The sequence below is a fragment of the Larus michahellis genome, chromosome 16 (genome assembly GCF_964199755.1).
Source record: "Larus michahellis chromosome 16, bLarMic1.1, whole genome shotgun sequence".
NCBI lineage: Eukaryota > Metazoa > Chordata > Aves > Charadriiformes > Laridae > Larus > Larus michahellis.
Window position 1 is genome coordinate 8,932,247 of NC_133911.1, and position 23,867 is coordinate 8,956,113.

General features: G+C 47.4%; 1 protein-coding gene across 5 annotated transcripts in view; it reads left to right on the top strand.

The window, feature by feature from the left end:
- PRDM16 (PR/SET domain 16) overlaps positions 1 to 23,025 on the top strand; it is a 345,169-nt gene extending 322,144 nt beyond the window's left edge. For all 5 annotated transcript variants that reach the window (XM_074609605.1, XM_074609606.1, XM_074609604.1 and 2 more), the window contains 8 exons: positions 2,201 to 2,288; positions 6,402 to 6,571; positions 8,167 to 8,244; positions 14,250 to 14,419; positions 15,131 to 15,305; positions 16,550 to 16,780; positions 17,735 to 17,909; positions 20,454 to 23,025. In XM_074609605.1, coding sequence (XP_074465706.1) covers positions 2,201 to 2,288; positions 6,402 to 6,571; positions 8,167 to 8,244; positions 14,250 to 14,419; positions 15,131 to 15,305; positions 16,550 to 16,780; positions 17,735 to 17,909; positions 20,454 to 20,588 — 1,222 coding nt within the window. In that variant the 3' untranslated portion in view covers positions 20,589 to 23,025. The remainder of the gene's footprint in view (positions 1 to 2,200; positions 2,289 to 6,401; positions 6,572 to 8,166; positions 8,245 to 14,249; positions 14,420 to 15,130; positions 15,306 to 16,549; positions 16,781 to 17,734; positions 17,910 to 20,453) is intronic.
- The last annotated feature ends 842 nt before the right edge of the window (positions 23,026 to 23,867 follow it).

Consider the following 23,867-nt stretch of genomic DNA (forward strand, 5'->3'; position numbering starts at 1 on the left):
TCAGCCGAGATGAGGATTAGCGAGCCCTCATTGCTGGCTATTAAGAAAGCGTCTCTCGCTCTGCCAGCGCTCTCGGGGCTGACGCTGTGTTGCTTGCTTACACGCTGACCATCTGTGATGGAAACGGCTACATCACAGCTCGGGACGTGTAATGTATTCTGTCTGGGACCCACCGTGGTCATCTCCTCCTGGAAAAATAAGTCATGATGTAAATAGTCCGGCATTTATTTTTGTAAAAGGAACTTCTGGAAAAAAATAAATAAATGGGCTAGAAAGGCAAAAGCTTCGAGTTAACGTAGGATCCTGCCACCTCTGGGCATTCTCACTAGGAATGTTAAAATAACATGGGTCGGAAAAGCCGTTGCCAATTAAAATAGCGGCCTCGGGAAAACCGTAAAGGTCCAGAAGACAGATGGAAGTGAAGGATGGGGGCATCGTTTGTTGCATTCCACGGGATGCATATAGTTTTAGTAATATATTAAAATAGAAAGCCAGCGGTGGAGTTGCTTGCGAATCAGACTTCTGATGTAATGAGCTAAACAGCAGAGCTTCCAAGTCCCAGCTTAAAAAATATGGAAATATTTTGTTTCTAAACTTCTCTTTATCAGACTCTCTCACATCATTTGGCTCCTTCATTTTTCTCCCAAAGGCCACTTAAATCCTTGACATTTTCTCCTGGTGATATAATTTAATGCAGCCAGACAGACTGAAATCAGTGCAGTTTTTAGCTCAGCCTTGTTAAGGTAACGTTCTCAGGCACCGGGCTGAAAAGATCAGCTTAATCCTCCGCTGGCTGCGGAATTCGGCTCTGACGAGGGAGTTGGTCCGTTTGTCGTGTCCTCGTTCCCCGGCGCCGGGAGATGGTAACGCTGTGGCAAACGCCGCCGTCGCTTCTCGGCGGCTTTGTGCTGCCGGGGGGACGCCAGGGACCGGGGCAGCCCCGGGGCATCGCAGCGACCAGTGCAGCGCCCAGGGCAAAGCTTCACCGCGCCGGCACTTGCTCCCTGTGATTTACTCTTTTACCTTGTGCCAGGGAGAAACTTTTTACGTATTGTTGTTTTTCTGAAAACTGGTGCCCATAAGAACACGTGCCTTCCGAAGCACAGTAATTCTGACTGCGTTTCAAATCCAGCTCTTCTCTTTTTGTTCTACCTAAAAAAAAAATTAAATGCAGATTAAATACAGTTCGCTAAATAGCACTCTGCATGACTCTTCTTTTAAACTCTTTGGTAATTTGATCCACGCACCAATCAGCTGAAATGCGGCAAAATAATTTGCTCTCATTTATGCTGGACTAATGTAGTTAAAATTACTCTTACTATTGGATTTCTGCTGGTTTAGCTGAGATGGACTCGATTCCAGTAATTTAAAGATGCAGCTGCATTTATTGGAGTCACTTTCATAACACTTTTTCCCATGGAGGACATTTCACTTTCTCTTTTTGGTGATTCCACACCATGGTTTCCCTGCAAGTAGAATATTTTGTGAAAGCAAAGCCAATATTTTCAAAAGTTTAGGATTGTTTCTGCATAATAAGATGCTTCAGCTTGGAATGTTGAATGGACTGAAGTGTCGTCAGAAGAACTCGGGTTCCTAAGTCGCTTCAGAAATCTCCCACCGGTTCCCAACTTTTAGAATTGTTGTCCACATATGCTTGCCAAAGAAACTCAATGCAAATTATATCTCAGCTGCAAGGGAGGAAATAAATATGAAACACCTAATGATTTCAGCACACTTGGGGTTGCAAAGCCTGACCCAGTGTTAACTCTGAAGATAAAGACAAACTCTCAAAGACAAATTTTTTCCATGCAGCGGCTGCCTGCTGTGGACTCTCGAGCTTCTCCCACTTAAGCATTGCTTTTGCTGTAAAGGTTTTTTTCATATTTCACAACAGCAGAGGCTTATAAACCACCATAGCGAAGGCATTAGTTCTCACACAGAAAGATCAAAATGTTTTCTTAGTCGTCAATCTGACGGCTAAAAAAATATTGCCCAAAGGAGGGGATCCGTTTTCATATTGTGCCTTTTGCGGAGTAACTTGTGGGTCATAATGTGTAATATCCAGTAGAAGGGGAAGACAGGCATTTGTGTCGATAGAAGAGCCTCATATATATAATTGAAACGCCTCTGCAAATGGGTTGGGTGTTTCTTTGCTGCCTGTAGCCCTGTGAGGTATGTAACCCTCTGTCTTGTTGTCCAGCAGGGTGGAGAAGCGGAAGGTGACAGATCCTGTGGGTGCCCTAAAGGAGAAGTACCTGCGACCCTCCCCGCTGCTTTTTCACCCCCAGGTAAGGGCAGCGACGTTAGGAGGCAGCGTTGATGGAACGCCAAGGAGTTTGAGATGGAGCTGGTACAAACAGGTCACTTGGATCAGGCTCTTTCTCATCCAAGGGCCCAACTGGAAACTCCACTATTTTCCACCAGTTGCTTTCAGATACTTTTAATCTCAGACTTGGTTTGAGGATGGCGGTAGTTATGCCTTGCTGTTTCTTTTGCATCAACAGAAGGACAGGGATGGGGTCTGGGCAGCTCATGTGGTCTGTCAGAGCCCCCGTTCCCCTGCCGGACTGCCTGCGTAACTTTTCTATAGGGAACACCTGGAAGGCCCGGTGCAGTCATTTGCAGTAGTGCACAGTGGAGAGGGACTGCCCAGCATCCCAGCAGTAGCATTTTATACCTGCCTGACGTTCCCTTTCATCATCTAGAAAGCGTGAAAGTGCAGGGCAGTGGAGAATCAGGGCTCGGTTCTGCTCCAAAGGGTGATGGGTCACTTGACGGAGAACTTGTGTTCTCTCCTTCCTGCCCAGCTGCTCTAGGCTCTCGTCTTCTGACAACTCGCGGATATTTGCTCCCTCTGCATCTCCTTCAGGTGCGAGTCCCTGCAGAGCAGTGGGAAGCGCTGCTGGACAGCTTTCCTGCTGGAGAGCGGATGGGAACACCAACCCATCAGCCCACGGCACGGCCAGGCCAGGCCTTTACCCCAGAGGGTGCAAAAGGCACAACTAAGTCCAGCGCAACCACGACTGTCCACAAGAATCAACCCCGGTTTACAAACCCCGCTATCTCATAAGTGACAGCCAAACTGTCCGAGAAGCGATGTTTCCCTCTGCCTGTAGCATTCCTTGCTCCGTAAAGAGAACGCGGGGAGTTCTGCCCCACGCTGCCCGACATCCCCTCCGGTCCCAGCTGTCCTCCGTCCCTCCTGCAGCGACCACACGCTGGGAGCTGAGCTCTGTGGGCATTATTGTACTCTCCTTTATATTCACATGCATTGTTCTCCTCTGATAATGTTTCCCACCTTAGATAAATAACGTGCAGGTTTGTGAAAGCTGGATCCTGGTTGCTTTCACAGCTAAACTTAGTTCCCTCATTGTTTTGCATGAGCCTCAGAGTTTGGTTAATAACTTCCCCCGATTTTTCCTTCGTAGAGGCTGGATAATGGTGACAGGCTGGCCAGGAACATCCTGTGTTTGTGTGAGTTAGAATAGTGGGGATATCTGCCTGTAAAGAATCTGATAGCGGGGAGGAGCTAGTGTGGCAAAGCAACCCAACACGGCGATGAGAAGCGAACAGAGCCTGAGCGGGAGCGAGCAGTGGGTGGAAGGTTATTAACATTGTTCCCGAAATCCTGACCACGTCCTCTTCCCATGGCAATGAAAAGATGTGGAAGGTCTGGTTATCTCTAATAGCTTATCACACAGAATAGCCGAAAATTTACAATCACTCGAGCCCGAAACTTCCTGATAACTAATTTTTAATAAAGAGGTTGCTGTGTACAGATCACTTGGTCTGGAGAGTTGCTGTTCCCATGGTGTGTCATCAATCGAGTACTTCAAATACGGTGAACGAAGACACAGGTCATTTGTTCAAGAGTATGTGAGGTTTTTACTCCCAGATCCCCATCCTATATTAACCTGGATCTTTTCCTAAGAAATCGTATTTTCAGAGGCTCCTGCGTGTCTTCTTCATGAGGACCAACGTTCATATACCGGGTCAATTAGAGACACGCTCTACCTGTGTTTCTGGTCCGCTCTCAGCCTTTGCTTCTGCGAATAGTTCCCCAGCCCTCATGGAGGGCCCCGGGTGAGATGTGATTAAGCCAAAAGATGTGATAAAGACACAGCGTTCAGAGGATGATTTCTGTCTCAAAATGAATTTCAGGCAACTTGTATTTCTTAGCCAGTCATTGACAGCAGTTTCTCTGCTCTGATGGGAGTTATTCTTGCATTGTCTATTTTAAATGAAAATCTGGACGACATAAATAAATGGTGTAACTTTTTGATAACTAATGGGAAACCTTTTCTCACCTGTTAAGTTTCTTTTCTTCTCCCCTTCTTTTTTATTATAACCAGGCAGTTGTTCCCTAAATAGCAAAGTGCCTTTACCACTGGAGAGGCTATGGCCGGTGTTTAGAATTTTAAAATAAGCCTACGGCTATCAAGCCAGCAAACATCTCTGACTAAGTGCCTAAAGAACAGGGCACAACAAAAGATATCTCCAGGTACTCCAGCAAAGGGCTGAGTGGCATAGCTCTGAAAGATCCGGATAGCATTTTAACATGATGGTTTTGTTACATGACTGGCAGCTGGGGCAGAGCTTTTGCTGTAAATGATCAAGTAACCTTTTCAAGTGGCTGGCGCTAAGTATTACTTACTATTTATCATGGGCTGGGAGCCTCCAACTAAGGGGCCGTGGATCTATTATCGAGAAATGGGTTTTACTACTCCTCTTTTTTACAGCTTATGAATGGTTGTCAGCCTTCCACAATGTATTCTTTGGTGATTAAGACAACTTTTTTTATAGTCATACATTTTAAACAATATCTTGGCTCTCTTTCCCCCTCTCCCCGAGCCCAGTTTAATAAAGTGTAAACGTGCAAAAGGTCAGCCCTTCCTGTACAATAGAGCATCTACTTTTGATATATGGCTTCCTACTGCCTTCCGCTCTCGCTGTCCCCCGCTCTCGGGCTGACTCTCCGCTCGGGCTCCCGCTGCCCCCGGCGCTCCCGTCCTTCCCGCTGATGTCATCTGTGGCGAGGAGGCAGCTTTATTGCCGCCTTGTTTGTTTTATCCATGTTTTCTGCTTGGTATCTTGAAAAGTGCTCTCAAGAGTGCATAAAATTGAGCGCTGGAGATGTCAGCGTAGTCCTCCCAGTTGCGTTTCTCTCATGGATTTGGATTTCCTGTTTTGCTCTAATGAAAGTAAAAGTGCTTTTCTTTAGGTAGGATTTTTACGTGTATCCTTATTTTTGTGCACAGGCCAACTTTTTTCTTTCCTTTCTTGCTTTCCCGTTCTCCTGTATCTCCAGGTTTTTCCCTTTCTCCCTCTTTCTGGTGTGGTGTTTAACCCCGTGTGTGCGTGAGAACGTGGCCGTTGCCGAGTCGTACGAACTAACGCTGATAAAGGCACCCAGAGACGCTCTGTTTGGTGTCACAGCTCTAGGCCTGTGTGTCTGCCGCTGCCATCCCACCAGGCTTCCAGTGTGTAGGCTGTGGTCCTCCTAACCGTAACTCATCCAGCCGCAGCTCACAGAGAGTATTTTGGCTGGAATTCCCTTTCACTCCAGGAAGCTCAGCCATTTCCCACCCATCCTTCCATCACCGTTACCTGCTTCTGAACCTTTCTTACATATAATTAAAATATTAGCCTCTTCGCCAGGCAAACTCTCTGTGGACCCGCTCCATCCTGAGCCTGATCTTAATCCTCCTCTTCCCCCTGCTCCCTCTTCACCCCTCCAGCCTCAGCCTCTCCTCCTTCTCAGCCCCCGGGTCAGCGGTTGCGCATTCCCCGTGCTCCCTCCCGCTCTGCTTTGGCCAGGATTCCTCTGCCTTCTGCCCAAAATTCCCCTGTCCTCTCCAACCCAGGCTCTCTTGCTGACCTGCCTGCCCGCGGCTCGCTGCTGCCGCCCCTCCGAGCCCTGCCAGGGGGACGGGTGCTGCATGAGAAATCAGACCTCCTCGTGTGCCAAGACTTGGGTTTGGGTGTGAGGAGGGCTTGGGCGGTGAGTTCTACGTCCAGCAGTTGAACGCGTTGTCTAATTGCAGCGTCATCCCTGGAAAAAGGGAAACCAGGTGTATTCTGAGATAATTTTTAATCTGAAATGCTGGAAGTAAACACGTGCACATTGCAGAAGGTAAACAAGTGCCTGATTTCTAAGATCTGATGGTTACTGCATGGCTTTGCCAGTCGTTTTGGAGTTCTCTGAGCCCGACACGCTATTTCTCTTTCCTGGCTGGATTCAGTGGCTCCATGTCACGCTGTGCAGCTCTCTTCTGAGAGTAAGAGCAAACATCAGCAACAGGCTTTGACCAACATACTAGTGCTAAAAGGCATGTTTTATGCATCAGATACTGTTCTCCCTGTGGGTTCTTATGACAGGAGGTCTCGCCTTGTACTTGCAGATGTCAGCCATAGAAACAATGACAGAGAAACTGGAGAGTTTTGCAGCCATGAAGGCGGACACTGGCACTTCCCTGCAGCCCCTTCCACATCACCCCTTCAACTTCCGATCGCCGCCGCCCACGCTCTCCGACCCCATCCTGCGCAAGGGCAAGGAGCGATACACCTGCAGGTAAGGGACCGGCCCCCCAGCTCGGAGGGGCAGCCCTGGAGGATGGCACCCCGGCTGGGAAGCTCCATCAGACACCAGCGGGCAACGGAGCAACTTCCCATGGACATCTTTACTGTCTTGGCAGGGGTGGGAGGGAAAACAAGAAGCAGCAGAATTAGAACAGAGCGTTCTGATGACTAATTCACTCTGAAATAGCTTGTTTTGTCTGGTAGAAAATCAGCATCTTCTATTTTCATTGTAATTTTTAATAACCTTGAGAGCAGATCTGGAGATTCTCAGGCAAACAGAATTTTCCAAGCCAAGTCTCTCGTGTGTGGTAGCAAATGCCGCAGTTGCCAGTGTGAGTGCGATCTCAGCTACGTCCAATCTCAGCTATGCAAAATAATGCAATTTTAAAAATGCCATACAGTAAACCACTTTTTCAAACACAATTGTATCCACAGAAATACTTCTGTATCCGTTGCAGCTCTAAAAGCTGGTATCGGAGCAGATCACCGGGGAATAAAAACCTGTATCTGCTTACGCAGTTTTACCTGCAGCTTCTAGGGGTTCTTGGGGTGGCTCCCACCCCATTTTTCTTGGGTGCAGTAAGGGGGTACGTATTTTGTTTGACGTGGCTCTATGTTCAACTTTGCCACGGGCTCAAAATTCAGTTGAGTGTTTAGAAATTTGAGGTTTCTACCTACAACAGGGACTAAACTTACATTTAGATATACACTAGCAAGTCAATATTTGGATTTTCATTGTTGATTAACACTCACATTAACCATTCATCTCAAGGACGTCTGAAGGTGCTGAATGTCTCTTAAATTACGAAAGTCTACTCATAGCTTCTATCAACAACATTAAGTGTCAGGTTTCATAGTCACAGAATGTAACCCTTCATCCTTAATATTAATGTTTTTATTTATACCACCCTTCCTTTTAAGGTTTACTGTGAATCAGGTTTATGATGGAACACAGTTCCTTCTGTTCTTTCATTTCCCATTGCTGCATTTCCTAATGCTAAGCAGAGTGTGTATCCCGATAACAGTAACACCGTGCTGCAGCATTTATCCAAAAGGAAATTCTGTGAATTCCGAGAAGGATGATCAAGTAGATTTTGTATGATAAAGAACTAAAGATGGATATAAAGGAAATCTATAAAAATCTGAAGCGATGGAGAACGACGAGGCAGTGATAAAACACTCTGTCCTAGTGCAGAAGGAGGTGGTATGGGCGGCAGTCACGGAGCAAGAGGCTCAAACGAGCGGGAGGTTCTTTTACACAGCACAAATTCAGCAGAGGAACTCCTTGCCGTTGGAGGCTGTGGGTGTCACAAGCTCGCATGCGTTCAAAAAGCTTTTAGAAAAATAGGTGGAAGAAACTCAGCCAAAGGGTATCGCACACAACTGTTCGTCCTTAGGCTCGGGAGGATCTTCCCCTTCGGGTGGGAGCTGGGAGCGTGTTGGGGATGGGTCACTACATCCTTGCTGGGCTCCCGTGTGCGTGGTTTGGGCGTGGGGTCGGCGGTAGGTGGTGACACGGTGTTTGGGAACGATCCGGGGTGGCGGGACTCTCACGCACTGACGGTGACTTTGGCTTCCGCTGTCTAGGTACTGTGGTAAGATCTTCCCTCGCTCAGCAAATCTGACAAGGCATCTGCGGACGCACACTGGAGAACAGCCCTACAGGTGATGTTGTCCCCCACATAAAACCCCTTTCCCAACACACTCCTCATTCACCGCTCTTATTTTTTTTCTCCTTTCTATAAAGCCGTGCCAACATAATACAGCAGTCCTGTAGCATTACATATAATGATTCATAGGATTGTATATTATGTGTACCAGCCAAAAATAATCAGGCTTGGCAGCTTGAAGATAGACACTTAACTTATATTTAGATGTATGCTGGCAAAGGAGTGGCCTGATTTGCAGTGTTGGTTAACACTCACGTTAACCATTCATCTCAAGGACAGCTGAAGGTGCTGAATGTCTCTGAAAATCGGGCTGTTTTGAAGGGCTTGCCAGTAATTTAACTGCTGGGTCTAGCTAGACCTTTTTTTTTTCTTTTCCTAAGGCATATCGGAGGTGCCTGGAGTAGTGGATCAAAAAACAAAAGCAAAGCCAAGCCCTGTAGTGTGTCTGCATCAAAACCTCGGTTAGGGAGTGTCCTACCTGAAATCACAAAGTTTAAAGAGTGAGGGGGCAAACTCACGCGCTGTTTCACGTGCCGAGTTGGCTGCACTACTGTTTTCTGCTGGTTGTGGACGAGGGGATCTGCTTTTTATACTTAGTTTGCACTGCGTCTCTGCAAAGGGGCACATGGAAAAACTGCCCATCTCCTCCCCCGGCCAGGACCCTGCACGGAGCCCCCGCCTGCAGCCTGGCTCCCCCCGCTGCTGGGTCTCATACAGGGGCTCCTCTTTCAGCGAAGGTTTTAAATTTGAATAAAACTCACAAGAAAATATAGGTAAGTGTGTGTGTGTGTAGGTGTACGAAGGAACATTTCTCGTGGAAGACCAAGTGGGAATTTTTCCCCCCAGTGTTCTTCTCCTAGTGTTTTGCAGTCAGTTTCAAAAGACTTTGGCAACAAATACACTTTGGTTGATTTCCTGTTAGAATAGGTACGTATGTGAGCAAAACTGAATGCGTAAAGAATTGAGAGCTCACTTGAAAATCAAGCATTGTGTTTTCCACCACGTGGGTAAGTGTTTTGCGCGTTGCCGAACAATGGTAACAGTTCCAACCGGTTCGGTTTTGGTAGCTAATAGTATGGTATTTCTGTACACAGGCGTAAATTCACAACAAACTAATGTAATAGTTATTATATAAAGAGGAACACAAACAAATTTATGAGCAGCAAAAGGCCGTGTGGTCAAATACATCAGATTTTTATGCTTGGTTTAAATTAAGAAGCTCTTCTCTCCCACATTGTAATCCCCGGTACATACAGAGCCAAATTTTTTTTCCATACAGAGCCATACAGAATTTTGAGTGTAGACATTAGGTAAATTAAAAATAAAAAAAACCCTCTCCAAAGCAGACATATATTTTGGAACCATTCCCCGTTCTGATTTTTTTTCAGTTGCGTTATTTGATATGCCTTGAATGAATACTGTGTATTCACTGTACACCCCTGTCTGACTAAAACGCTCGCTCCCGATTATTCAGAGATTGTTAGTGCAGTTTTCTTCCAAAAAAGGAGACTTGCAACTTAACAAAGGTTAGGAAAATAAAGATTTATTTGATCTGGTCTTCTCCCAGAAAATGGCCTGTGTGTTTTTTTTGTAATAGAGGTTTGACTTCTGGACAATGTTGCGTTCTAATAGCACTCCTGAGAGTTAGTGCTACGTTTACAGAAGAGCTTAATTATCATTGATTTTCTTTTGCGCTCAGAGAACTGAGATTTCCAACTTTTGCAGCAATAATTGTTTTGAAAGCTTGTTTTTTAAGTGCTGACTTTATGCAGGTAAAAGGAGGTTGCTGACTTTTCAGTATTTTACTGATGTCTTTCTTGTAACTTCTCTTTTGATTGTTTAAATGTTTTTTCTTTTGACTGTGTCAGTGTTAAGTATTCATCCAAATATGAATTACAGTGTTCTTAAAGCTAAGATAAACTGACCAAGTGTCCTCGTGTAGACCAAGAAACAGGCAGGCCAGAAGACGAGGTGCTTTGGTTTTGCTTCCCGGTTGTCATTGCTAAGTGATGTGTTCTTTACCAAGTCACTTAAACTTCCTAGGTGTCTATTTAATTATGTCAGAAGTAGGAATTAACAGCACAGGAGCAATAAGGAGGCAAAATAATTCTTTTTGTAAGGGAAAGCGCTGCATGTTTTTTGAAGAGTCAGAAATACCTGGTCATGCACTTTACTTCCTACAAATCCACTGCTTTGAAAAGACTGAAAGGCGATACACTGGCCAGTGAAATTCGCCGTGCTCTTGTTCACTCTTCCACACCAAATCTAAAATTCAGTAGTGTGGATTTCAAAACCTGGTGGTAAAAAGGACTATCAAACTGAACTCTTTCTTTCAGAGAAATGCAAAATAAAATTTGGGCTTGTGAAATCATGTCAGACTTAACGACAGAAACTCGGGTCGTAAAACACAGGACTCTGTTGTCATTCTGAGCTTTCCAAGCCCAATCCAGGAGGGGCAGTTTTTCGTGAAGCTCCTTATGCTCGGGACACAGGAACATAGAGGTGTGTTGTAGCAGTGGGTTTGCTTCTTGGCTTTGTTTTCATTCTCTGCAATCACAGAATCACAGAAACTACCTAAAACCTGGGCTGAGAACAACTAAAAGCGGTTTGATTCAGTAAGACTTTATTTTCTTCTTTCAAATGTCCGTTCCCTCCAGGATGCCATCTAATTGATTCTTGAATTACACCCAATCCTGACGCTTTGCCTGCCAGGCTGTGATTCCTCCTATAAAGATGTGCTTCCTGACGTCTGTTTTGAATTTGTTTTTCTTTAATTTCCTTTCAGGCCCCCGTGTCCTGTTATCTGCATTAAGCTGAAACTAACAACTAAAGCTGACATCTACCCCTCACTTAAGATTGCACATAGTTCAATCAATACCTCTTCATTCTCGTTTTCTGTTTTTAAAATATAGCCTAAATTCATCGCTGGTATAAATGCACTTGAGATTGAGGAGTTGCTCGGAGGAGGAGTAGCGGTCCCTGTGCTTTATGCTTTGTTTCTACAATTCCGTCCTTACAGCTCACATTGGTCATCAAATAAGTGGAAAATTTTGCCAGTGCTGTCATGCTGTTGAGACTTTACAAAGGTGTTATCAAAGGCCCTGCTGTCTCTTTGGAAGCGTTACCGACCTGTCCCAGTGGTGCAGCGCTGAGCTCAGTCGCTCCTCGCGGGTTTTTGCTCTCTGCTGTCCCCCTTCCCGTGTCTCACACCAGGTACCCGCCTCCCCTGCGGCTCCGAGATCGCCTGCCCTTCCTCGGGGCTCCCGAGGTCCGGCTTTGGCTCCTTCTTAGCTATCGTTCACTCCCGCTTTGTGTTTTCGTAGCCCGTTGGTGTGTTACTTTAAACTGATAAGGAAGAAACTTTATTAGCATTTTGTCAGTGTGTTTACAAAGCAAATATCGCTTCTCTTGAGTTTTATTCTTCTCCTGCCTCTGTGTTCACCTCTTCCCTGAATTTAAGCTGGTTCCTCCGTCTGGGTCATTTATTTAGATTAAAACCAGCAGAGATCCAAGCACCGACCCCTCTGGGACCACAAATAACGCAGTACATCTCCCTCATCCCTTTGCTCTCAGACATTAGCTCTTGCTCCTTTCGAATGCCCCTCTGTTTTCTATTTTTTTAACAAGCTCTTTATCCTTTCTCCGTCCCCTACCCTGGATCCACATAGCTCATAGTTAGAGCGGGGACCTGTCAAAGGAAACTTTTCAAAGACTTCCTGAACATCTAAATAAATCGACATACGGGAGGCCGGGTCTCTCTTGCCCGGCGCATCGAGCGCTGCCTTTGAAGTGGCTGGGACTGCGAGCGATGCGGGCAGCCCGTGTGCCGGGCACCGGGCACCGCGGGGAAGGGGGCTCCTCCGCGGGGAAGGGGCGCTCCGCGGAGAAGGGCCGGAGCCGGCGGGGCCAGGCAGGGAGGGGAGGGAAGCCCTGGGCATCAGCAGAGACGAGGAGGGGGCTGCGGGGGCAACCCCAGTAGAACCAAGCCAGGCAAAAGCGCTAATGAAAGTCCTGCGAGTAACAGGGATATTGGGGTATCGGCTATTTCGGACATTTCAGTGTTCGGACGTGCTGAGCAGCAGACGCTGCGGAAGCCTGGCAGCGGCTGACAGCAGATTCATTCATTGCCAGCAGATAGGAGGAGAATAAGAGCTGGAAAACTGTGCTTATTCTTGCTGATGTTCAAATAATGTCTTGTTTTCTTTACTTGTTCCATTCGTGTTTTTTGAAAAAATGAAAAAGAAGAACTTTTGAAGGCTGAGAAAACTGTGGTTTAAATGAGAGATTTTTGCTTTCTTCCTAGGTTAATCATAATAAAGGTTCATTATTTGAAATATCTTTATTCTTCTTGGTGATTTAACAGTAGGAAATTCGGAGGTGGACATGGAATCCATAAACATTCAGTGAGAGAGAGTGTTTCATAAATGTATCTCTGCTATTTCCAAAAATAATATCAATTTATTTTTAGAGACCAAATAAAAATCACAGCTGTAGCACATCTGGAAGTTGTGTGTGTGTTTCACAGCATTGATTTTTTTACGCTTAAACCTCCTTCCCGTATCTGAACCTGTTGTGTTTGTAGGAAACAATACTACGTCCTTAGTGTCAAGGCAAATCCAGTTTCATACTTGAGTGACACAGGCCCAGGACAAGGTCCATCTGCCCTCTTCACGTCCTGAGCTAGTGGCATGCATAGGTCCCTTCCAACCCAGAGGATTCTGTGATTCTGTGGTTCTATTCCCAAGACGTACACAAATGCAGCGCCATCTCCATGTCTTATCAAGGAGCGGCTCAGCTCGGTGGGACAAATTTTGCTCTGGGTTAGAGGAGCAGAGAGCCGTTCCGCTGAAGCAAGCGGTTTTGTTCTGGAATTACGGGGGCTTAAGACCAGTTTTTATTTTGTCCCGTAAGCGTAGAGGATTTGCAGAGGTCTGCAGCGGAGAAAGGATTCTACTTCTCGTGGGTTTTGGAAGTAGAGCCATGAGGAAAGCAGCTTTGTTGAGGTACAAATGACGTATTTAAAGGGAGATCTAATGAGGGATTCAGGCGGATTCAGAGAGGAATTAGATTTTCTGTGGCTTTAGTTCCGAAACTCTTCATTGTGGCTCAAAGCTGCCCTCTTCAGTACGTCGGCTGCCTCCTCCTCCTGCGCTGGAGGAGAAGTAGAGGCCCAAGTTCGCAAAGCTCCACGGTTTAGCAGAGCCTTGTTTCTGTTTGGAGGGAATCTGAATCCAGAGAGGGGGGGTGCCAACTTTGAACAAGCGTCCAGCACATCTAGCGTGGGTCCTGCAGAGGTTTGCTTCAAAGAGGGAACATTTCTTCACTCAGCAGTTTCCCTAAACATTCTGGCTTGGCTCCTCGCGTTCCACATTTTTTCATCGTAAACCAGATATTCACTACATAGGAGTAAATCTTATCCTGTTTGGAAGCTACGGTGTATTTCTTGGGAGCTATTGTACTATAATAATAACCATAATTACCTCTAAAGGCACGCTGTACTGCCTACGTCTTGAGTACCACAAGGAATTTCACAAATAAATCTGGAGTTTTCTGTGTGTCCAGATAACTGTGTCATGTAGGGATATGCTAGCTAATAACTATTTTATACATTTAACCTCCCTTCTTTCTTCTCCTTCTGTCTTCTTTTTCCTCCCTCCACAGCCATATTTTACCTACTTCCCCTACAAAATGAGAAGGGTGGAAGAAATAAATTCACCTTTCTCATATTTACATTCATGTGTGGAAAAGTAATTATTTTGTTTAAAATTCTTATTTGTTTGGACGGCTCACTTCTTAATTAATCCTAATCCTTTCTTTGTGCTCCTTGAATAACAATAATATCAGATTTGTCTGGAATGATTAATGCCTTGTGCTTCCCAGGTCCTCAGCTGAGTAAAGATTTATAGACCAACATTTTCTGGTTTTCTGATAGTCAGATTTTTCTTTTTCTTTTTTTTTCCCCTCACGTTGCACTCTTTGGCATTTGCTTCTATTTTTCAGGTGTAAATACTGTGACAGGTCATTCAGCATTTCCTCCAACCTCCAGCGGCACGTTCGAAACATCCATAACAAGGAGAAGCCATTCAAATGTCACCTGTGTAACCGATGCTTTGGGCAGCAGACCAACTTGGACCGACATCTTAAGAAACACGAACACGAGAATGTTCCAGGTAGGAAGGGGCATTGCTGTGTGCTTATCATAGAATGGTTTGGGTTGGAAGGGATCTTAAAGATCCTCTAGTGCCACCCCCTGCCCTGGGCAGGGACACCTCCCACCAGCCCAGGTTGCTCCAAGCCCCGTCCAACCTGGCCTTGAACCCCTCCAGGGATGGGGCAGCCACAGCTGCTCTGGGCAACCTGGGCCAGGGGCTCATCACAAAGAATTTCATCCTAATATCTCATCTAAATCTCCCCTCTTTCAGTTTAAAACCATTGCCCCTCGTCCCATGGCTCCCCTCCCTGCTCCAGAGTCCCTCCCCAGCTTTCCTGGAGCCCCTTTAGGGACTGGAAGGGGCTGGAAGGTCTCCCCGGAGCCTTCTCTTCTCCAGGCTGAACCCCCCCAGCTCTCTCAGCCTGTCCTCCCAGCAGAGGGGCTCCAGCCCTCCCGGCATCTCCGGGGCCTCCTCTGGCCCCGCTCCAGCAGCTCCGTGTCCTTCTGATGGGGACCCCAGAGCTGGAGGCAGCGCTGCAGGGAGCTCTGTAGTTCAAGCCTGGAAAACATGAGCTTCCTTTGGCAGCTTCGAGCCATGAGATTTCTCTTAAATCATTAATATATCGTGAGAGGATTTTTGCCTAATGCTCCTCTTTTATTTTTCCTCTTAATAATAGCTTTGACAATACCTGATTATTTCTCCTGTTCTCTTTTCTTGTTTCTCTCCCAGTGAGCCAGCACTCCGGAGTCATTACAAACCACCTTGGGACCAGTGCCTCTTCCCCAAACTCGGAATCCGACAACCATGCACTTTTAGATGAAAAAGAGGATTCGTATTTCTCTGAAATCAGAAATTTTATTGCAAATAGTGAGATGAATCAAGCATCAACTTTAGCAGATAAAAGGTAGACAAGCAAATAAAATTATCTGGTGACATGTATTGTTAACGTGGTTGAAAGACCCGTCAGCCTCTGTCCTGCAGTACTTGGTGTGAAACGCTCAAAAGAGAGAAATGTAACAGTTTGGGAGGAAAATGCATTCGACTTTAAGCTGTGATAGGTCTTTTCAGAAAGTGGCTTCAGTTAGGAGGGCTGACACCAGGGAGGCGCGAACGGTTGGGAACTGGTGGGAGCAACCAGCGGAGCAAATTTCCAGAGAAGAGCAGGCAAGCAGGCAGGCTGCTGCCGCTGGCTCCAGCGCAATAGTTGTGAGAAAACACCGTTTCTCTAGGTAAAAATGTGAATATTGAACCATTACCTTCTGCCGTGAAGCCACGTGGCCTGTTCCATCACTGGTCAGAAAGTACTGGTTAAGGAAACCAGAGGCACCTGCTTTTCTAGTCTATTAGTTTGTTTCAGATCTCTCCGTATCACAAACCGTATTTTGACAGAGTGATATTCCACCTGCTGCTATCCTGTTTTCACAATTAGCTGTTTAATGCCAATACTAAGGTTTAAGTCCAAAACGTAAGTGTGAGAAATCCACATGATGATGCGAAAGAACAGTGAGAAGCGTGGAACATGCTGACTTAAAATTTCTGGTGAAGACGTTAGTCTTATTTTATGTCGCTTGGTGGCATCCGATTGGGTTCCAAGTCCATAGCGCTCGTGATCCTGCTCTCGTTCTCTTAACGTAATATAAAAGCGCTAGTTTGGTGGAGTCCACTAGGTCCGTAGGGCATGAATAGCAAAAGCAGTCTGAGAGAGAGTTCAGGCTGGCTGTTAGATTACACCGGGAGGAAGCTTCCTCCTCCTGGTTGCTCGAAGGGAGATTGTTCGAATACAGTAGCACGGAGAAGGAGGAAAGCCACTTGTCCCACCAAGGCTGTATTCTATGAGATGGAAACCCGTCATTTAAATCCAGACTAGACAAAATTCTAGTTTGAAAAGCACTGGGACTAGTGTATACTTGACGTGCTTATTAGCCCTTAAGACACTGTGAAGGCTGATTTTTAAATGTCTCAAACATGTTGGTTTTCATTTTCCTTGCAGTTTAAATAATATATATATATGTACATAAATATGTCTTTGTATTCATACATATGTATAAAATTATCAAGGTCTTGCATTACAGCGAAAACGCATGACTTACGCATTTGGCATCTTTTTTTCTTTTCTTTCTTTTTTCCCCCTGTGACCAAATATTTCAGGCCAGAAATCCAGGATATTGATGGCAATTCCCAGTGTCATGGATTAGCAAATGAGAAAACAGAAGATGTGGATGATGAAGATGAAGAACTGGAAGAGGAAGACGATGACAGCCTGACAGGGAAGTCACAGGATGAAACGGTATCACCCGCCGCAGAGCCCCGAGGAGCATTTGAGGATGAGGAAGATGAAGAGCCCACATCTCTCACCATGAGCTTTGACCACACCCGAAGGTGAGGTGGGCCATTCCCTTTGAGAAGTCAAACGGGGCTCAGAGTTCTGACCCAGTGTCACTGGTAGATTGTGAGTGCTGCTGTTTTATTTTTCAAGCCATGTATCATACCTCCAGTTTGATTTAAGCATTCTCTTGAGAGATTCCATTTTCACCATGGTGGGGGACACGAAACAAGTGGACTGCAAGGAGAACCTGGGATGAGGTGTATATCCAAGACTTGAGAAGTTTCTATCGGGGGAACAGTTAGTCCAACACAGAAAACAGCATTTTCGGGGTACCACAGTTCTCTAAACACTGGTCAGGGCAAAGGAGGAGGCCCGTCTATGCCAGCCGATTTGTGCTGCTCTGCCCCTTTGAATTGGAGCAGAATGTTGTTGACTTCAAGTGGAGTTCTCAGAGCTCTGGGAAAAAGTGAAGCCTTTTTTTTCCCAAGGTCAAGCCACATCTAGACACTTTTAAAATTGAAGTTTGTTGCACATAGTATAGGCTTAGCCTTTTTTTTAGCCTCAGTTTCCTAATTGGTATTTGTAACAGATGTCCCACGATGCAAAGTAGTATCTTACTCGATTTCAGTGCATCACTGTTTTCATTGCAACTCAAAGACAATGCGGCAGTGTTCCTCAGACATTGATCCAGCGTCAGACATTTCAGGGAGTGGACAGGAGCTGGACATCTCCACACATGAGACCAAAGTGAATTGTAGCCACGCTGACTCACAAATATCGATAGCACTAATGCTTGTTTGTGCATAGTCGTGCTCTCCACTTTTTCTTTGCTCCTTGCATTTTGTGTCGTTGTCGTGTTTGTCTGTCCGTCAGTTCATGCATGTGGCTTGTGAGCCCCCCATGGTATGTGCATGCAGGCACTGGGTTAGCAACACGCACATTGGCGAGATGTGAACGGTGAGACGAGCTAACAACAGGTCAACCCCTTCCCCTGGTCATTGGTACAGGTGTATTGAGGAGGACGAAGCCGGCTTGTTAGATTTGGAGCAGATGCCGAATTTTGGGAAGGGGCTGGATCTTCGCAAAGCAGCCGAGGAAGCATTTGAAGTTAAAGATGTGTTTAATTCCACCTTAGACTCTGAGACAATAAAACAGACTCTGTACAGGCAGGCTAAAAACCAGGTAGGTATATGACAGACCATTTTATCTAGCTTGCCACCGGCACGTACGGTAGGGTTAGCAGGCAGCTGGCCTCCTTTAGCTAAGGTTTATTTTCCCCTTCCAGCGAGCAGGAATTCTAACCGTAATGCCTGAATCATATGTGAACCGTGTCTTGTTGCGACTGTGCTAAAGCAGAGGAGGAACGGAGTGGGCATCAGTTCTAGGTCACCAGGTCAATTTATCGCTTAGCCTGTGCCGGGAGAACATGCTTATATAGAAAGATAGAGGCATCTGTCTGGTTTTATCTGTCTGTATAAATGTTTTTATGACTATTACTTATTTATACTTTGGGATGGGCCTTCAGTCGGTGCATACTAAGAAACTCGAGGTGTGGTCTGCAGGAACAGTGATGAAGTATCCTTGGGTTTGATTGTAAAAGGTGTAATGGACAATAGCATTTCCAGGACTTGCAGTCCAGCAAGTCTAGAGGAATTCCTCATGTATCTCCCTGATTTCTAAAAGCAAACCATAAAATGGAAGTCTGCTTACTGAGCTAGACCAGTTCAGACCCACCAAAAAACCCAAAATGACATCTCGGCATCTATTGGAGTTTTGAGAAAAGTCTGGAGGTTTGGGGCAGATCCATTTGTGCTTTCTGCTTTTTCGTTAAACCAAAATGCTCAGTCCAGTTTTATGAAGTTCGTATCTTGATCCCTACAAAAGGATTCTCACGAAAGAGCTGTTCAATGAAGTTACATCACTGGACTGGACTGGAGAGGGCATACTCAACCCTTCGTGGGCGATGAGTAGAGCTGTTGCCTTGGAGTCTCTTTCTAACCTTCAAGCAACAGAATTTGTCATTAAATCTAGTTCAAATGTCCAGCAAAGCAGTAGCTTAATGCAGTTGCCAAGCAGAACATGATTTTTGATTTATCATCACCCAAAACTTGTGAAATTATTGTCCTTTTTCATAGTAGGTGCTAGTACTGAAGCTGGGGTAGGTCTGCTTGAAGATAAGACACAGCTTTTTTCCGGGTGAAACTAATTTAAACACAAGCCACTTGCCTGACTCTTACATGTGTCCTGTGACTAATATGCCGAATATACTAACACTTTAGGAACAGCTTGCTCTTTTAAAATTTCTACTACATTGTTAGGTGCTGTGCTTGGATGGGGTGGGCTATTTTTGGTTTTTGAACCAATTTTATAACGTATGAGGTGCACGAATGGTTACACTTAAATCAGAATAAGTAACTTAAGTAATTTGAACCATCTCTTGTGCAGGAAACGTAATAGTAAAACAACTTTTGTGTGAGCAGCACAGCACTCCTTTGTGGCTGTCCTTCTTCTAAGTAATTTTAGAAGCGTGCACGCCTATAGCGCTACAAAGCTGTACCTCTTCCAGCACGCACCTACAAAACCTGAATGCGTTGGCTTGACAAGTAGATCTGACTCTCAGCTTTTGAGAGGAGAGGCTGAAGTTGGGTAATTGTTCGTATTGTCACCATTACAGTTGCGTTACTAAGGGTCCTGCTGTGCTGAGCGCTGTACTGGTGTCCCAGATAACGTCTCGTCTTTGTCTGTTGCCCTGCAAAGGATTGGGTGGGTGGGTGCAACCTCCGTGAGCAGGGGAGGCCCCAATTCCATTGCCAAGTAGGAGCATACGTTACACCGGCTAAAGCAGACCAGGGAGCGTGGGGACCGTGTCCTCCTCTGTCTCAGGTCGTGGGTGGCAATTACACTGGCCTTCACCTCCGGTGTGTGAGGTTATCATCTACCTAAGTCTTCACGTCACCTGTGTGGGCTGTGAAAGGACACGAAGGTGTGTGAGACAAGTAGTCTTGGAGGAGGGAGAGCATCTAGGTTACAAAGAAGCAAGCGGGTTGTCATAGAGAAAACGGACGTCTTGCTGCATTTTTCTCAGCAGACGCTTTTAACCGTTTCACTGCAGCAATAGATCTACCCTGCCAAGAGCACATGGACACACTGGTAATGCCAATGAGCATTTCACGCCTATATTCCTAAATAGCTGCGGTCTCTGCAGGCACCAGGCAGCTCATGCCAAGCAGTGGGTCAGGGTGGTTATCCTGCTGCCCGTCGGCCTGCAGCTGGCATGGATGTTGCTTCGCCATTTCGGTGGCGTGTGATCGGGCACTGGCCTCACTTAGCCACTTGCTTGTCTGTAGAACAAAACAACACAAACTAATTGGCATTCCGCAGGTAGCGGCTTTCCCCTGGGAGCAGAGCCTAGAATCAAGCGTGTGGGTTTGTGGCCAAGCACGGAGCTGGCACAGAAAGGGTTTGGTCCTATAAAAGCCAGTGGGAACGATGGCCTCTGCTGAGTAACCCTACCACTGCCTCTAAACTTGGTGGCAATTTGGGCAGTTGGAACGATGGTGTCACCCTGGCATGTGGATGGACATTTAGACCTGCTGGCAAGGGTCTCAGCCCCGGGCAAAGGCTCCGTTTCCCATGCGGTTGGTGTGCTGTGCTTCACACGGTTGTTCCAGCCTGTCCCGCGTGTGCGCTCACACGTCTCCTCTGCGTTACTCTCTTCTCCTCCAGGCTTATGCAATGATGCTGTCCCTGTCTGAGAACGCTCCCCTCCACACGTCCTCCCAGAACTCGCTGGGTGCTTGGTTGGACATGGCAGGAGCAGCTTCAGAGTCGGGGACCTTTAACCCCATCAACCACCTCTGAGAGGTCACCAAGGCACTGGCCAGAGTCCAAGCGAGGAGGCGGTGGTGCTGCAATTATCCTAGCAAAAATCCTAGCAAGCAGAAGATGGATGAGAGGGCCTCAGGGAGTCGTCTGGACTTTTGGCTGAGAAGGAAACCTGTCGCATCCGACCTACAAGTCCTGCATTTTTATCTCTCCAGAGTTTTCACTTCTAATTTATCAGAACGAACCTCTCCAGAACTGGACAACCCTGATGCAGCCCTAGGAGTTCACAGTCTATAGGAATAGCACGAGCAAGACACGAATTGCAACGGTGCAATCAAATATTGGCCCCTCTAACGTTACAAACCAGTCTCACTGAGCCAGTAAAGCCTGCGTATTAATGAAAGCTTGAAACCATTCGGTAGCATTTCCTTCCAATTCAGCTGGATAGTGAAGTCATAAGGCAAGAGAGCCAGGTGCGACCCATCCCTGGTGCAATTCTGACCTAGTCACTGGAGTTATACCAGGGAAGGGTAAATTCAACCCATTTAATTGACCCCCAAAAGAATTTGAAATTCTGCGCTCCCACAGAAATGCCGTCCTATCCCTTGTTCCCAGTGAAACGTATTGGCACAGTGCAAAGCGTCTCGAATGCGAGGCCACGTTGCCTGCAGTCGTGATACACCACATCCAGCGCCCCGGGTGAGAAATCTTCAGCCTGGGGCGTTGCTGAGGTTGGGGTTATCGATGTACCGTGCAAATCTGTGGTTCACGGTCACGGCTGTGCCCTGGATGCCCTGTGTGCGTGTGCCTGCGCTGCGAGGTTAGGAGAGCTTTCCTTCTCCGTGCGCCCGAGCTGCCGCGGGGCTGGGAGCGTCGGCGTGTGTCAGACCAAGGCGTGCGCAGCTGGTGAGGGGCCGGGGGCACCGCCATGGACCGGGCTGCGGGAAATGCTTGGACTTTCCCAGGCAGAGCGGTCCCGGGGTAAACCCCTGCCTGTGCGCGAGAAGGCGCGCGGGGTGGGCGAGGCTCGCCTTACGGGGGGCGATTCAGGCACATCTTCTCATTTATCTCCCAGGGCTTCTTTGGGTTTTCTTAGAGCGACATCCTTTCGGTGTCGATAGTATCCAGGAACTGTGGCAGAAATTTCTGACTCATGCAGTTGTTTTGGTATGCTGGATGGTTGCTCATGCATAGCACACCGCTGTTTGGCCTCTAATTTAAGTAGAAAGATTAAAATTTCCTTGCTTCAGCATCCTCAGGGGTACGGCCCTCTCTTCAAGCACACAGCTAAGAATCAAATTGTCTCTCTGACTCTAAAATTGCTCCCAGGTATTTAATGAGTGATTTTTAAATCGCTTCAAAGTCTCATCTTCTTTACCGATACAAAGCAGCCTCCAGAAATACTGTGGTGTTCATGCTGTTCTACACTGCAGTTGCAATCTGCTGTTGGAGCAGCGGTTTCGCAGGTAAAGCTGAATTACGGAATAGTCAGGAAAGCAATCGGACCTTGCAAAGAGTAACGTTGGCCACACAGATGAAGTTTAGAATGTGTGTCCTGAGAATTTTTCTAAGTGCAGCATCTAAAGACGAGAAATGCCGAGGCCGGAGTGCTCCTGCCGCTGAGGGAGGACACGCGCTGCGCTGCATCTCGCCCGTTGCAGCTCCACAGCCACAGCCTGGCTGGGCACGGGTCGCGTCCCGAGCCAGGGAGGTCGAGAGGAGCTTTTCCCACTGACTTCAGCGTATTTTAGTGCTGGGTGTGCTTCTAGTAAGTGTTGTATCAGGTGATAACTGCTTGCAGAACTGGGTTAATGGCCGATTTCAGAGAAACAGCAGCCAGCGGTCAGTATATCTGCCTGTAAATACTTGACGTGCGCAGCCCCTCTGCCTTCCCGGCGTGGAGAGAACAGCCGGAGGCATCTGTGCCGGGCCGGTGTGAAGGGAGGCGGTGGCGAAGCCTCATCCCAGCATGCCAAAACAAAGGCAGCCGCCACTCAACTAAAGCGGAGGTTGTGTCAGGAACAAGACCCTTGTAACTCCCTCCCTGCAGCCAGGAGGCTGGTTTGGGATAGCCGGGAGCATCCCCTGTCCCCGGGGGGAAGCGTCTGGGGTAGCTTTGGCGCAGAAGGGACTCCAGGTAGATTGAGCAGCACCGGTGTGTTTCCCAAGAGCGTTTACCCTTCCTTTTTGGTTTTCGGCAAGGCCCTGTGAAAGTGCCCAAGGCTCCGAGCCCACCGGTCGGTGTAAGCCGAACTGCTCCGTGTATTTGCACAAGGCTCCGGGGTGAGGAGAGCCCGAGAGCCCAGAATGTCAAAAGAAAGCCGGCTCTGCGACGGGGCCGGGCCGTTCCCGTCCCGGCACATCTGCCTCCGCTGCTGCTGCAGCACAGCCCTGCCCAGGCGCTTGGCCTTTAAATTATTCCCACGGGGGCCAACTGAAAATAATAAAAGAATTGTGTTTTTTTTTTTCCTGATGGAATTTATTTTAATCTGTATATAACTTGTAATTTTTTGCTAATTCTTTTCCTATTTTATTTCTTCCTTAACAGTATTTTTTGCATTAGATATCACTATTGTGAAGAAATAATGTTAATATAAGTATGTAGTGAAGGACCAAAATGGTGTAATTAAGGTTGTATGTTGTATGATTGATAACCAGGGAGTAGGAAGATTTTGTCCACGTGCCAAGTGACCCCGATCAGTCCTGCTAGCCTTGCTGCCGACTCTCCAGACAATCACACGGTCTGTTACTTTTGCCTTGAAGCGGCCGCTGCGTCAGACGCGGGTTTCTATTTATTTCCTCGGCCGGTTGGAAAAGCAAACGCAGCCTCCGCCAGCGAGCGAGCGGCCCCTTCCCCGCGTGCCCTTCGCCGAGCACGGCCAGCAGGACCGGGGAGGCCAGCAAGGGATGCCACCGTGCCACAAGTGATGCCACCGGTCTGACAAGTGATGCCACCAAGCCGCAAACATTGCCACCGTGCTGCGTGTCCCCCCGGCAGCCCCTGCCGCCCGCTGGGACTGGGGTGCAGCCCCAGGAGCTGGGGGGACCCGGTGCCTCCCCGGGTGCTGCAGCCCTGGGAGGGAGCAGCTGACGGAGCCGGGGGCCAGCGGGCGACTCTGCCGAGGGGACGCGGACACGGAGCTGGTGGCAGCGCTGGGTTGGTGGGGGCTGCCAGCCTGGCTCCCCGGCACAGACAGACTCATCCGGCGAGCGATGCCAGCACGGCCCGGAGCAGCGCTCAGCCGCTGTGGGACCGTCAGACCTGCAGGTTCCCAGACCTGCCCCAGGAGAGCACGGAAACGCAGCCCGGCCTTA